We start from the raw sequence: 15627 nt of genomic DNA on the forward strand, positions 1-15627 counted from the left end.
ATGTTTTAGCACAATTGATAAAGATGCGCATTTTTATGTACCAACCCCATCCCGGTCATACTCATGCCCCTTGAGCAGAAATAGCCTTGCCTTGAGTCCAGTTGAGGGGGCTGCCTTCAGGGTGGAATGAGACCTTATGCCCACTTCAGGGTTAATTATCATACAGAAGTGGGGACATCCTCAGGGGAGAATAGGGGGGTAGGAGGGCACTGATTCTCCCCATCCCCGGGCTTCCTTCCTTCCTTCCTTCCTTCCCTCCCTCCCTCCCAGCCAGCCTTATTTCTGGTGGTATAGAGCCAGCTGTCAGGAGAACAGGTTGCAGAGGAGAATTTGTGTGGGGGAAGGAAGGATTAAACACCCCCTTCCTACTCACCAGTCCTCCCCTGCAAAGGCTGCCCACACCCTACACTGGCATTAATAAGAATTCATGGGGTTATCACATTTATTTCTACCATCAGGCAGTTAATTTTGGTCACCATTTAAGGTGGCAGGACAAATCTAGGCCATGAGGCACAATATACTGAGAATTCCCCCCTTGTGAACCCAATTGAATTTATTCCTGAAGATCTGGATTGTTGTGGCAGATTGTTCCAGGCCCCCAGGGACAATAAAAGGCCTTCCTTTATCAGTTTTGGCTTGCTCTGCCAGCAAACATCAGGTTCTGATTCTGCTAATCATGGGGAGAGGGCAAGGTCAGAGCTTGGGCATTCAAGCGTCGACCCCTGAAAATCCAATTCAGCAACATTTCTGGCTTCTGACATTTCCCCAGGCACTACCCATGTATTATCAAAGCATATATCCAAACCCTAAAGCAGCCTTCCTCACCCTTGTGCCCTCCAGATGTGGTGGACTACAACTTCCATCACCCCCACCATTGGGTATACTTGCTAGAGCTGATGGGAGTCTGAGTCCAGCAACATCTGGAGGGCTACACATTCCACAGCCCCGTGCTGGAGGATGTTGATTAATCTGTACAGGTGTTAAGGGAAAACCAGGGTAGCTGGGACTTGGTGAGGGAAACCTAGGTTCAAATCCCAGCTTGGCTAGAACACTCAGGCTCCTGTCTCTTTAAATCACCTTCTGGCATTGTTCCAGGAGGAAGCAGCCTGGAATGGAGGTGAAGAGAAGGACAAGGGGGGTGCTGAGCACAAAGGGAGGAAAGTGTCTGGATAGGGGGGACAGATGGGATGCTAAGGCAGTGGGGATTGGAACAGGACCAGCCCTCTTATGAGGTGAGGTGAATCCCCCGCCTCAGGCGGCAGAGTGGGAGGAGCAGTGGATTGAGTGCTACCACTCTACCCCCTACGTGCACACCCATCCACCACCCTCAGCCACCACTGCCGCATCTCACCTCCCACCTCTGCCCCCCTGCCTGCCTACCCCCCTACCCCATTACTGCTGCTGCTTGCTGCAGGTCCTCTGAGAGTGTGTGGTGGGCAGCTGAGCTCTCTGAAATGCCTGGCTCTGAGGGGGTCCTGTACAGTGGGTGATCTCCAGCGATACCCCCCCCCACACACACACACACACAATCCCTGGCTCTAAGGAAGGACCCCCACAGAGCTAGGCATTTGGGCCTGACTGTCTGAAGAGGCGTACTGGCCACTCCAGCTGATGCGGCTCTTCAGAGAGCCTGGCTGCCCACCCTGAGAGAATCTGCGGAGTGGGTGGCGGTGGCACTAATGGGGGAGGAGGAGGAGGAAGGGAGATGGGGCAGGTGAGGGGGGAAAGGAGACAGATGCAGGGAGAGGGGAGACAGACATGGCAGGCGAGAAGGGAGGGGAGGGGCGGCAGCAGTGGGAGGCACAGTGGCAGCAATGGGGGGCGGCTCATGTGCTGTCTTGCTTCAGGTGGCAGGAGAGCTTGTACCAGCACTGAACTGGGTGGGACGAGGGGCCAGATGGGCAGAATGCTGAATCCCCATCCCCATCCCCATCCCCTGATCACTGGAAACAATCCAGTTTCTCATTTCAAAAGATGCAGCCATGTTATTACCAAGTTCTGTTCTACAGTGCTGAGGACTAGAGGCCTATATTTTAAAACATAAAACACTGAGGCAGAGTGCCTCACAAGGAGGGCAGCTCTGGGCAGTTTCCCCTGTGTGCTCTGTTGTTTCTTTAGCTCAGCTTTCCTCAACTTGGAGAGCTCCAGATGTGTTGGACTACGAACTACAACTCCCAGCATTTCTGACCATTGGCCATGCTGGCTGGGGCTGATGGGAGTTGAAGGCCCCCAAAAATCTGGAGGGCACCAGAACAGAGAAAGCTACTCTAGCCCTTGAGTGAAATCCAGTACTTGACTGTCTCAAAAGGAGCCATCGTTTCTTTGTATTTAATGTTTAAAAGATTTGTTTGCTGTAAAAAGCACACTAAAAACTGAACAGTCTGCTGCGCTGTAAGCTATAACGGAGACCAAGAAAGCAATAGAGGGAGTGTACAAGAGAGCAAAAGAGAGAAGGACAGATTGGGACAAGAGAGCAAAAGCATGAAAGCATGTACAAGACAGCATGAGAGCATGTACAAGAGAGCAAAAGAGAGAAGGACAGATTGGGACAAAGAAAAGGAACTGTTTGCACCATTGTTGCCACTGTAAGGATACAGTGAGTTCAAGGAAGGCTGTGTCTCAGGAGACATCTGTCTGTTAAAGGCAATCTGTTTTTAATACTAATAATTAGCAGTTATACAGTGCTTTAGAGCATTCAGAGAGCTGCACGTCCATTATCTTTTTGTCATTCTTACAATAACCCCGCAAGGTAGGTCAGTCTTGTTATTCCAGTAGTGCAGATGTGGGGGCTGCTGATGAGAAAGCAGGTTGCCTACGGCAGGGATGGGGACCGTGTGGCCCTCCAGGTGTTGTTGGCTGGCAACTTGCATCATCCCCCCCCATTGGCTGTGGGCTGATGGGAGTTGCCATTGCACAGCCTCTGAGGTGGGGGCACACTTCCCCATGCCTGGCCTAAGCCCAGCGAGTGAGTTCATGGCAGGGGTGAGAGTCTTCATTGCTAACTGTAGGTTCATTTTTTAAAGGGATCGCGGCAATCCAGAGCCACAGCAGTGCAAGTTAGAACTTGTATTGCTACATGAGAAATGTGACCCCGTCCTTATGAATGAAGCAGAGTAGATGGGCTGTGCCCTGTTTGCTGGGGGACCACTACCGCCCCCCTGCCTTGCTGTTACCCCCAGGGGAGTGCTTACCCAACAGTAGTCAAAATTCTGCACCAAGGAAATCTAAATTCTGCAACCTGGCGATGTTACGCAAACTAAGCAAAATGTGCATATATCTTGGTTTATTTGGGGGGAGTGTGGTAGTCATTGGGAGGGCAAAAAACCCAAACAAACCCCCCAAACAAAACCCCACCACTGAAGTGCTGTCCACAGACCATTAGAAAGCCTGCTCAGCTCTCCTTTTTTCTGACATTTCTCCAGGATTGCCTAAAAACTTTTAAGCTTCCTTCCTGTCTTTATGGGTTCTGGCGGCTGCAGCAATGGGAAGGGTTGTACATGAAGGTGAGATTCTTAGGATCCCAAATTCTGTGCTTCTGTGATGCTTAGTAGAATTTCAGAATATCCCCAGCCCTGGCTCATGGCTGTACTTTTGGGCCCTCAAAGGGCCAGAATGCAAGGAGTAAGAGTAGCATAATGGGGTATGCTTTGCACAGCTGTGCTATATGATGGTTGGATCTCATGACATTGATGCTTAGATGCTTGCACTGTTCTTGTGAGCTGCTGCCTCTGTGCAGCAATTTATTTATTACATTTTTAAACTGCCAAGTAACCAAAGTTTGCTGGGCAGCGTACAAATTAAATATCTAAAACGCAAAGTAGCAATAAAAGAAATGAGGGAAAACCAGGAGCAGCATGTAATGAAACCTAAAATAAAACCCGCAGAAAAATGAAAGTGCTAAGATCTAAAAGCATACACACACAACAAACGGTCCCTAAAATGCCCAGGAAAGAGGGCATCACCACTGAAAAGGCCCCCTTTCTTATAGGTACCTGCCTTGCCTCATTTGGAGGGGGGGCAACTAGAGAAGGACATACATAGAATCATGCCTTGAAAGGAAGAATTCATTGAGAAACTTTACTTAGGAAATTAATGAACTAATACATGAGACTCAAGACCATGTTGGTTTATTTTGGTTCTGGTGAGTTGATGTAATAAGGAATGATAACACTTATGACAGCCTTTCCTTCTACCTATCAGTGGAAGGTTTTAATTCATTAATGTTATCTCACACTTTTCTTCTCAAAAGAGCGTGTATTTTATTAGGCTTTTGGCCAAGTATAAATTTATCTAAATGTGAAATGTTAATTCATCAATGAACCAGTTAAAAGGCAGACAATCAACCAAAAATTCTCTAACAGCCTTTCATATACATAACTGCCAGTGAGAGAGGCAGCCTTCTGCCAGTCTGTTTCTAGATTTCTTGGCATAACTATGTCCTCCTTGTGTGTACGCTGGCTTGTGTGTAAACCATTTTGGAATGCTACTTTAGACTTGTGAGTTGTCTGGCTTGATCATTTTTAGCTGTGCTGGTTGTGGGAGCCTGTGTCAGATTCGCAGGATTCCTGGTCCAAATGCCACACACACCCCTTTTTTAGAGGCGGGGTGGGAGGGGAGATGGACGGACGGACTGTAGCTCCCTCATGGAGCACATGCTTTGCAAGCAGAAGGTCCCTGCATGCAAATCCAGTTCAAAGGATCTTGGATAGCAGGCCTGGGAAAGAAGCTTGCCTGGAGAGCTGGTGCTGGTCAGGGTAGACCAGCCTTCTTCAACCTGGCTCCCCTCAAGCATGTTGCACTACAGCTCCCCTCATCCCCAGCCAGCAAGGGTGCCAGATCGGGCCAGACAGTGCCAAGCTATCTGGACCAGTGATCTGACTAGGTATAAGGCATTTTCAAATGTTCATAACAATTTGCTGTTGATTCCAGGAAGTGCAATCAGGCCTCTGGCACATGTGCTGGAAATGCTAAAAGGAGGGAAAGTCAGGAAGTGTGCACGCGCGGGAGAGGGGATACCTGCCTTCCAAAGAACAAAAGGCTATTTTCCAAAGGAAGACAGAAGGTGGCTGTCTTTTCTGCCCACTTAGAATAGGACACAATAGTCACTGGTTCCACTTTGCCTATGCATAAAGGATTTTGCTCCCCAGTTTAAATTAGCAAAGAGTGGCACGGGTATCATTATAGTCCCACTGTGGCTTGTGAGTATTTATTTATTTAAGACATTTATAGACCACCTTTTGGGACAAATGCCCTCACAAGGCAGCTTCCATGAAAAAAAACACAAATCAAAATTACAAACAACATAAATAAATCATAGCAAAAGCAATAAGATCTAACAACCGTAAAAATGATCATAGCAGTAAAAATAGCAATATCAAGCCAACTCAATGCCAATAAAGCCAGCTAAACGTGTAGTACCATTTCCATGCCAGTTCATGGCAATAGGAAAACACAACCCGACGTAGACAGGTCTTGGAAGCCCACCTGAAAGCCTGCACTGACAGGGCCATGAACACCGTGGGTGGAGTAGTATCCGACTGTGCAAAAGTATTGGGCATGTTGATTCAGCCAACTAAGAGCTACAGAAAGGAGCACTCTGGATATGCTCCACTTGATGGGCCCAAACCGGCAAGCAGCTTTAACTGCAGCTCAGAGGACAGCACCACCGGGGGGACCCAGCCACAAAGCAGAGGAAGCCGTCTGGGAAGCTTCGATAGCAACAGAGTGTGTGGGGAAACAAATCTGAACAAAGGGGCATAATCCATTACGTTCAGGGCAGCTCCTGTTCATTTTGATGACATTTGTCAGGAGGACATCCTAGGACAGGGGTGGACAACTTGTGGCCCTCCAGATGTTTTGGCCTACAACTCCCAACATCCCTCACCATTGGCTAGGCTAATATTGTTGATGGAGGTTGTAGGTCAAATCATCTTGAGGGCCAGAAGTTGTCCACTTCTGTCTAGTGGATTCTGTGTGTGTGTGTGCGCGCACGCACAGGGGATTTGGATTTTCCACCTCAGGCACCAAAACATCTTGCACCTTCATAGAGCATAAATTAGCTAAGCGCCAGTGTCTCCCTAAAGATCCTCTGTCCCCAGGCCCCATATATAACCTGGACTTTATTTGTTCTAAAATTATTAACTAAGCTGGTTTCTCTTGTGTCCCAGCTAGGAATTTGGAATAGATCCTTAATAAACACAGAGTTAGGAAACGATACTCACACTCTCCAACATATGTCAGATGAAAATAGGCACGCTGGTTTTATGTTTCATGAGGGAATAGTCCCCCTCTAGTGCACCATGAAGGCTAGGAGCTGTTACCATGGGCAACCTTTTACTAAGGGGTTTTGGAAATTGTCCTGCACCCAACAGTGGCCAGTCAGATGCCTCTGGGAAACCTACAAGTACAACATGAGCACAACACCTCTTGCACAATGTTTGTCCTCCAGCAATTGGTATACGGAGGTATACTGCTGCTAAACATGGAGGTTCCATTGTTAGCCATTGTGGTGAATAGTCACTGATAGACCTTATTCTCCATGAATTTGTCTACTCATTTAAGCTAATGGCTGTCACCCTGTGTTCCACAAATTCCACATGATGTGTGTTGTGTGAAGAAATATTTCCTTTTCTCTGTTCTGAATCTACTACCAATCAATTTCATTGGCTGATCCCAAATTTTAATATTATAAGAGAATGTTATACAAATAAATATTATAAGAGAATGTTACACAAATGTCTCTCTGCCCAGTTTTCCCTCCCTCATTCATGATTTTATGAACTTAGGGTCCATGTCTTTTTAGATGTCCTTTTTTTCCTCCTGAACTCAAAATCCCCAATTTTTTTAGTTGTTCTTTGTAAGAACGCTGCAGTATCCAGTACAAACTCAGTACACCCCAGCAATTGGTATACTCACAATGCTGTCCTATACATGTCTACTCTGAAGTAAGCTCCATTGAGCTCAATAGGACTTACTCCCAGGTAGGTTTGTATAGACCTCAGCCTCAATCAAAGAATGAGGTGCCTTTGAAACAGGTACAGGTGGAAGGCATGACCACAGCTGATTTGCAGCCCGGGCAGGCTTGGAAGTGGGGCTGATCACGCCTAGGGATCTGCCTTGAGGATGCTTGGGCGTTCAGAGGCCTTCCCAGCCTTGCCTGTGCCAGCGCTGCCCTGGGAGCAACCGGAGTATGGCTCCCTGCAGGATTGGAACCAGTGCTGGGATAGAGCACAGTGACCAGGTCTGTGGGGAAAGCTAGGCAGAAGCTCGAAAGCATCGGGGCTACGCAGGGGGATTGATCCAAAGGCAGGACTGAGCGCAGGCCAATGTTTAAGCTAGCTTCCCCCAACCTGGTCCCCAGGGCGTGATGTGTTAGACTTGTTGTTGTTCAGTCGTTCAGTCGTGTCCGACTCTTCGTGACCCCATGGACCATAGCACGCCAGGCCTTCCTGTCCTCTGCTCTCTCCCGGAGCGTGCGCAAGTCCATATTAATTGCATCGGTGATGCTATCTAGCCATCTTATCCTCTGCCGTCCCCTTCTCCTTTTGCCTTCAGTCTTTCCCAGCATCAGGGTCTTTTCCAGGGAGTTTTCTCTTCGTATTAGGTGGCCAAAATATTGGAGCTTCAGCTTCATTATCTGTCCTTCCAATGAGCACTCAGGGTTGATTTCCTTTAGGATGGACTGATTTGACCTCCTTGCAGTCCAGGGGACTCGTAAGAGTCTTCTCCAGCACCACAGTTCGAAAGCATCAATTCTTCGGCGCTCAGCCTTCCTTATAGTCCAGCTCTCACAGCCATACATTACTACTGGGAAAACCATAGCTTTGATTAGACGGACCTTTGTCGGCAAGGTGATGTCTCTGCTTCTTACTATGCTGTCTAGGTTGGCCGTAGCTTTCCTCCCAAGGAGCAAGCGTCTTTTAATTTCATGGCTACAGTCACCGTCTGCAGTGATCTTGGAGCCCAAGAAAGTAAAATCTTTCACTGCTTCCATTTCTTCCCCTTCTATATGCCAGGAAGTGATGGGGCCAGATGCCATGATCTTCGTTTTTTTAATGTTGTGTTTCAAACCAGCTTTTGCACTGTCCTCTTTCACCCTCAACAAGAGGCTCTTTAGATCCTCTTCGCTTTCTGCCATTAGGGTGGTATCGTCTGCATATCGGAGGTTGTTGATAATTCTCCCAGCAATCTTAATTCCGACCTCTGATTCATCCAACCCGGCATTTCTCATGATGTATTCTGCATATAAGTTAAATAAGCAGGGTGACAATATGCAGCCTTGTCGTACTCCTTTTCCAATTTTGAACCAATCGGTTGTTCCATGTCTGGTTCTTACTGTTGCTTCTTGACCCTCGTACAGGTTTCTCAGGAGACAGGTAAGGTGGTCTGGTACTCCCATCACTTTAAGAATTTGCCACAGTTTGTTGTGATCCACACAATGAAAGGCTTTAGCGTAGTCAATGAAGCAGAAATAGACGTTTTTCTGGAATTCTCTTGCTTTCTCCATGATGCAGCGAATGTTGGCGATTTGATCTCTAGTTCCTCTGCCTCTTCTAAACCCAGCTTGTACTTCCGGTAGTTCTCGGTTCACATACTGCTGAAGCCTAGCTTGTAGGATTTTGAGCATCACCTTGCTGGCATGTGAAATGAGCGCAATGGTGCGGTAGTTTGAACACTCTTTGGCGTTGCCCTTCTTTGGAATTGGAATGTAAACTGACCTTTTCCAGTCTTGTGGCCACTATTGAGTGTTCCAGATTTGTTGGCATATTGAATGCAGCACTTTAACAGCATCATCTTTTAGGATTTTAAATAGCTCGGCTGGAATACTGTCATCTCCGCTAGCTTTGTTGTTACTAATGCTTCCTAAGGCCCACTTGACTTCACTCTCTAGGATGTCCGGCTCAAGTTCAGTGACCGCACTATCATGGCTATCAGGGACATTCAGATCTTTCCTGTATAGTTCTTCTGTGTATTCTTGCCACCTCTTCTTAATCTCATCTGCCTCTGTTAGGTCCCTGCCTTCTTTGTCCTTTATCATGCCCGTCTTTGCACAAAACGTTCCCTTGAGATCTCCAATTTTCTTGAAGAGATCTCTAGTCTTTCCCATTCTGTTGTTTTCCTCGATTTCTTTGCATTGTTCATTTAAGAAGGCCTTCTTGTCCCTCCTTGCTATTCTCTGGAACTCTGCATTCAGTTGGGTATATCTTCCCCTTTCTCCCTTGCTTTTCGCTTCCCTTCTTTCGTGAGCTACTTGTAAAGCCTCATCAGACAGCCACTTGGCTTTCTTGCATTTCTTTTTCTTTGGGATGGATTTCGTTGCTGCCTCCTGAACAATGTTACGGACCTCCGTCCATAGTTCCTCAGGCACTCTGTCTATCAGGTCTAATCCCTGAAATCTATTCCTCATCTCAGGTGTTCGCTGGTGATGGGCAACAGTTCTTTTGGTGCTCTTCAAGCCAGAACTGAACCAGGTGGCCCTCTGCAAAAGAGGACACATGGCCACCCCAGTCACCGAACTCTGTCACTCTGTCACTGGGGCCTGCAGCCTGGTTGTCCCCCTCTGCCAGTCCTGCTGCCTATCTGGACCACAACACCTGGGCTCTGGGCAACTGGCCAAGGAAGGCAGTGGGAATGCCTCAAGGCAGCCAAGAGCTGGGTATATTTATAGCTCTCTTCAAGTGCCAGGGAATATCTGCATGCATGGGAGGGCTGAGGCACCATATAAGGTGAGCTGGGGGGAGGGGGTGATGGTTCCAAGCAGGGGGCTAATTGTGGGAACCTGGAAAGTGCTGTGAGCTGCCAACTAAGACCTTCTTATAAAAAGTGTGTGTGTGTGTGTGTGTGTGTGTAACTAACTAACCTAGCAATATGTGGCATCTTAGACATAATCATCATGAATAATAATAGCACTGAGATTACTCTGCTTGCACAGTTGGGACTAGTGATGCATGTTCTTGCACGCTTTTCATCTACATGGTTCTCTAGGACCTATGGCGAGGGCAACGCTGCCCCCAGATCTCATAGCTGCCTGAGTGCATGTCGTCCTTGTGTTCCTAATCCCAGCCACGCCATCTATCAGCTCTCCCCAACCCACTGCCCTCCAGATGCACTGGACTGCAACTCCCATCATCCCCAACCAGCATCTGGAGGCTACCAAGTTGGGGGAGGCCGCCTTATGTAATCCCTTCCCAGATGGGAGCTGATTCACTGCATGGCTTCCTGAGTTTCTGTGAAGGAACGTGCTCCGGTAAGCAGGGAACTCCCAAAGGGACACGTTTCATGTTCCTCGAACATCTCTGACACACTGATCTATGGCTCTGGCCCTTGAGCTCTTTGTGTTACCATCTATATATAGTTCTCTTTGCTTCTCTCCTGCCCCATGTACCTCTTGCTGCCTCCCTGAGAAGGGCCAAGTGGCTGGCTTCCAGCAGTTTCCGGTGCAAAACTGGAGCCTTCTCAAAGAGAGCCTGGAAAGGGAGGCCGGCATCCAGGGTCCCTGGGTGCATGTGCCCAGCTCAGCTGTCCCCGCAGGGCTTAGACGGTTGACAGAGAAACCCTGATTGTCTTGGCCTGTGGCATTCTCCGCCTTGGCGGCTCCTTTGCCCCAGCTGTCCATGCAACTTGACCTAGTGAGTGTGCCCATTGCAGAGCCACAGAAGTCATCCACACACCTACAGGGACATTGGTTGGTTGGTTGGCTTCTTATACTCACCTTCTCCTTGTGCCCCTGGAAGCTGGGGAGTAGGCTTGGGCTGAGGGCAAGGGAGACGGTGGCTTGCCCAAGGCCCCTCCAGGGAACAGCATGGCCAAACGAGGGATTTGCACAGAGGTTTCCCACACTGCCACTCTTGTTGCATCGTTTGGCCAGCACTGCCTGCTTGAAAAATGGACCCAGCAGCTTGGGAGAGAATTGGATACCAGTGGCCCAGTTGCGCAGCGATTTGAGCACATGGTGATCCTGTCCTATATGCATGGCTGGTAAAGCTGGAACCGGTCAGTCTAGGGAGCACAAAAACAGTTGAGTTATCCAGTGACAGAAATAGATAAATTGGGCATTGGCCATTCTGGCTGGGAATGATGGGAGTTGCAGTCCAACACAGCAGGAGAGCACCAGTTTGGGAAAGGCTGCCTTGCAGCATGTTCTATAATAATTTGAGGTCCTATGCTTGTACACACTGGAGCTATAGAAGAAACATATCAAAACTGTCATGATGAATCAGCAATGATCCGCAAGATTACTTACAAGTGTTGTTCTGTGTAAACCTCTACGTTACATTAGACAAATGTGTAGAGGCCTATTGGCGGCTGTTGGCCACGGCAGTGAAGTGGAACCTCCATGCTCAGGGGCAGTGTGCCTCTGAATACTACCTAATTGGGCATTGCATTCACTAATGAGGCCTGTTGCCTTTCATTTATGTGGCAAAGTTACATGTGTAGTCGATATTGATCACGCTTTTCCGCGTGCATGAACCGATGGGATCCTTTCCGAAAGTCCTTCTCTGGTTCCTAAATGTTGCACTGAGACCAGCCCTGGGTGGGGTAACTGGTATATCCTTTGGGGTGGGGTGTGGATTCTTTGTGCCAAGGCCCAGCACTGGGGCCAATGACATGCCGTGTCCCAGGAAACACATGCCAAGGTTCCCGAGTAGAAAGAGCCACAACTGAAACGCCTTGTTCCATGCCCCAGGGCTCCCATGCCTGGTTTCACATTCCAATGCCCTGTATGTGGCTGGCAGGCAGGGAGGCACCACTTGCCCGAATCTGGTGAGCATGGAAAGAAGACTCTTATTTTTGTGGGCTGGGCTGATGCTTGGCTATCTACAGCTGTTTCTTTTCAGAGCCGTGATGTGGGAGCTTAATGCTCATCCCTTTGGCCGAGACTGATAAGCCCAAATCTGCTTTCTTCCCGTAGCTGGTTCTCTGAAATCTTTCTGATGAGAGCCACAGTCCTCTCCTCGCACGCCCATGTTCCCTGCAGCCCAGTCCTCCCGACAGACATGTAGTAGAAGAAGGCCTAGCGTTAGCAAATGGAGGAGCAGCTTCAGATGGCTGAGGTTCATGCTCCAACAGCTTGGAGGCCTGCAGGGTGCTGCTCTTGCGAGCCTTAAGCAGCATTTGGTCACTGAGGTTGATTTTCTGTAGCGTGTTGGAAAATAGGGAGGAAAGAGTGACTGGGTGAAGACAGACATCATATAAAAAGAGAACTTAATGGCGGGTCCCTCCATTGCTGGGTGAATCAGCTTTGCCGTCTGAACGACCAGTAGTACAGACCAACCAATCAAATGCCTGTTCAGCCTTCAGTCTTGTCCCTTCGCCCTCCCCCATGCTTCAGGTTGGCTGCCTGCTTTAATGGTTTTCTTTTTCAAAGCACAATGTGTACTCATTCATTTGTGCCTTATTTACTTTTTGTGTGTGTATAACGTTGCTCCAGGGCACTGGAGTAAGAGATTTCTTGGTGACACCATGGGCACCAGCCTATTGGTACTGTGTATAGCTGTTTTCTACGGCAAACTTGAAGAAACAGTTTTCCCCCCTCAGAGCTGTGGGGGAAAGGTACATTTGGATTGAATGTAATGAGGCTGCTTCCAAGCCAGACCTACCACTCGAAAAAGATTACATCTGCTTAGTTAGCTGTGAGTGAAAACAAACGCATGAGTCACAGAGGCAGCTGGTTTATGAGCAGGGGGCAGCAGGAGAGAGACTTATCACTCCATCCCAGAAGGCAGAGAGGCCCAAAAGCCAAATCCTTCAAGTATTCCAAAGCGGGGGATGAACAGGGTTGTCTGTATCACATCCAGAGACAATTGCGCAGTGTACATGCAGAATTTGATACAGAATTCAGCATCCTGAGTATCTTGGCTTTCATTTAAAAAAAAATGGTATCCTTATGGCTTTGGAAATAATTGCAGAATTATATGGCCATACCAAGTGATACCTCTGAATCCAGGATGGGCTGAGAGAACTTCTCTTTCTCTCTGGATGGAGCATCCATCCAAGAGTGAACATCCGAACCCAGACAAACTGTGGTTAGTCTTAACTATGGTTTGTTGAAACAAGCCAACTTCAAACCTTAGTTTATGAAGCTGGTTTGTTTCAATAAACCATAGTTAAGATTAATCACGGTTTAGGGATTGGAAGACATGCTCAACTGTGGTCAGTCAAAAGCAGAAGCCTCTAATATCTTTGTGGCTGCACCAGGAGAGGAGAGGAGAGGAGAGGAGCGGGGAGTGTGCAAGCCCTAGATGTGCTACAGCTCATCCTCTTAGTGCTAAACCGTGGTTTAGTATTACATGTGAATGCAGCAAATGTATATATGTATGTATATAAACTACTTTTAAACACTTAGGGAAAGTGCTGTGTAAATATGGAATAGCAGTATTATTATTTACTAGCCCATCATTATGACAGACATTATACATGTGGAGGAAGGGCTTATGTATTGCAAGGACCCCTGTGTGTGTACAGTACATCTCTGTATGTTCTGTGGATAGCATCACACAGCACTCCATCTCTCTCAGTGGGGGCCTGGCCATGCAGTTTCAAGGGTTGAGGAGAAGTGTGCAGTATTTTACATCTCCCCATAGAAATGAATGGTAGCCATTCACTTATATAGCTGCTTATATAGCCCCTAAAGCTGCTTCTTGCCCATTAGTGAACCTAGCCATTAAGAATCAAGCCAGCCCCTGTTTGCATAGCAATTTTTGTGAACCGCCCAGAGAGCTTCGGCTATTGGGCGGTATAGAAATGAAATAAATAAATAAAATAGCCTCTTCCTGGTTTCTGTTTCTTGCTCATGAGAGATGTTGAGGACTAGAATCTTTATATATATGACTATTCTCTGCTTTACAAAGCTCTGGGTTTTGTGGACCTTGTCTAGCCTTTGTCCTCCAGCCTTGCCACCAGAAAGAGCATGGTGACCTGAGAGCTGTTCCCTTTTCACAACTGACCTGGTTTTGTCTCATCCTGTTGCTGCAGCCTCCATCCCATTCCTGATCTGTGAGGTTAACGTCATCCCCCCTATACGCCACGGCTTCTTCTGCAATGACAGCAGCATCAGCTACCCGCTACAGCGTGCTGAGACCATCAGTGACCTGGTGCTCATCACAGTGGGGATCCTTATTGCTGCTCTAGTGGTGAGTCTTTGCTGGGGGAGGGAGCAGGTGCTTTCCCCCTTTGGCTGTTAAATACCCCTTTCTTTCATGCTTAGAGAATGAAGTCTGAAGGTGGAAAAATCCCCATACAAAGTTCCTTCCTACAGCAGCTTTCCCCAACTTGGTGCCCTACAGATGTTTTGGACCACCACTTCTAGCATTCCTGATCATTGGCTGGCTGGGGCTGATGGGAGTTGAACCAGGTTGGGGAAGGCTGCCCTGCAGAGCATAACAATGCCTGTATCCTGATTCCTTCTATTGGGTGCTTGGCCAACTCCCTGCACCCCTTAATATTATGCTCCCTTACTATTCCCTACAGGGGGGCATTCTATTTTCCTCCAGTATAGATTGATCTCCCATCTCCCTTTCATGCAGTAAACAACCCCTTCTCCATCGCTGCAGCTAAACCTGGTTCAGAGGGGTAAGTTTCCTCCTGACCATAAACATTTCGTCATGGCTAGTCCAAAAGCTATTCCCTGCGAAAGCTTGTTATACCCATTTGCTAGTTTAGGGAAGCTTTTTCCTTTCCTTACTTCCCATTGGCAAGCACAGGGTCAGCTTCCTGCCTTGTTGGTTGGGACAGTGGGAATTGCCGCTCACCATCAAAGTGCAATGCCCCCCTACCAATGGTGGAATCGCTTGCAGGCCAGCTTCTCTGTTCTCTCTCCCAATGCAGATTATCCTAGGCGAAAGCTACCGTGTGCACAACCTGCCCCAGGGCTCACACTCCTCACTCTCCAACCCTTATGTGGTCGCCCTCTACAAGGAAACTGGTGCCTTCCTTTTTGGCTGCACTGTGGGCCAGTCGCTCACCAACATGACCAAGGTTGCTGTGGGTCGCCTCCGCCCATACTTCCTGGCTGCGTGTCGGCCTAACCTCACCCACCTCAACTGCTCTGATGGGTACCTGGAGAACTACGTCTGCACCGGTAGCGCCTCTATGGAAAGAGAGGCTAGGTGTGTATTGTGGAAGTCCCCCCACTCCCGGAAAAAGGGTGCTTGCTGACAGTGGCTCACCAAAAAAACAGCACGCTCCCTAGAAATAGAACGTATGATTTTCCCCGCTGGGTTGATGCAACATACGTTACCAGAAATTGCATGCTTGTGAAACAGAAGAATGGACTAGCCTCTCACTGTGCTTTTGAAATCACAAACAGTGTGACGTCATACTTCTGGCAGTTTGGAGTTTCCTTCATTTTACACATTTTTGTAATTATGTCCATTACGTGCTGCAAGCACACCTCTGTCTGTCTGTCTGTCTGTCTGTCTTTCATGGGCTGCATTGCATGTCAATATATTTAAATATGCCACTATTAGCAGGGTGTGTTCTGTTGGTTAGCTGAGTTACTGGGGCAGTCTAGACCTTGAAGAGGGGGAGCAGGACTCGGGAAAACAGGTAAACCCTTTCAAGGAGGTGCCTTGTGGGGGCATGAGTACCAGGGATTTGTCTGGGTCAGGGGAAGACAAGCTTGTCGTC

The 15627-nt window shown here is 48.1% G+C and overlaps 1 protein-coding gene across 1 annotated transcript in view; it reads left to right on the plus strand.

Annotated features, from left to right (window-relative positions):
- The window catches only part of LOC146353128 (phospholipid phosphatase 3-like), a 62503-nt gene that overhangs the window by 35651 nt on the left and 11225 nt on the right, over positions 1–15627 (plus strand). Inside the window, exons 4-5 of the mRNA XM_084835756.1 lie at positions 13975–14132; positions 14827–15107. Of these exons, the coding sequence (XP_084691882.1) occupies positions 13975–14132; positions 14827–15107 (439 nt within the window). The remainder of the gene's footprint in view (positions 1–13974; positions 14133–14826; positions 15108–15627) is intronic.

This window comes from Heloderma suspectum, chromosome 2 (assembly GCF_057233095.1).
Source record: "Heloderma suspectum isolate Gila_16-S chromosome 2, 16-S_ref, whole genome shotgun sequence".
NCBI lineage: Eukaryota > Metazoa > Chordata > Lepidosauria > Squamata > Helodermatidae > Heloderma > Heloderma suspectum.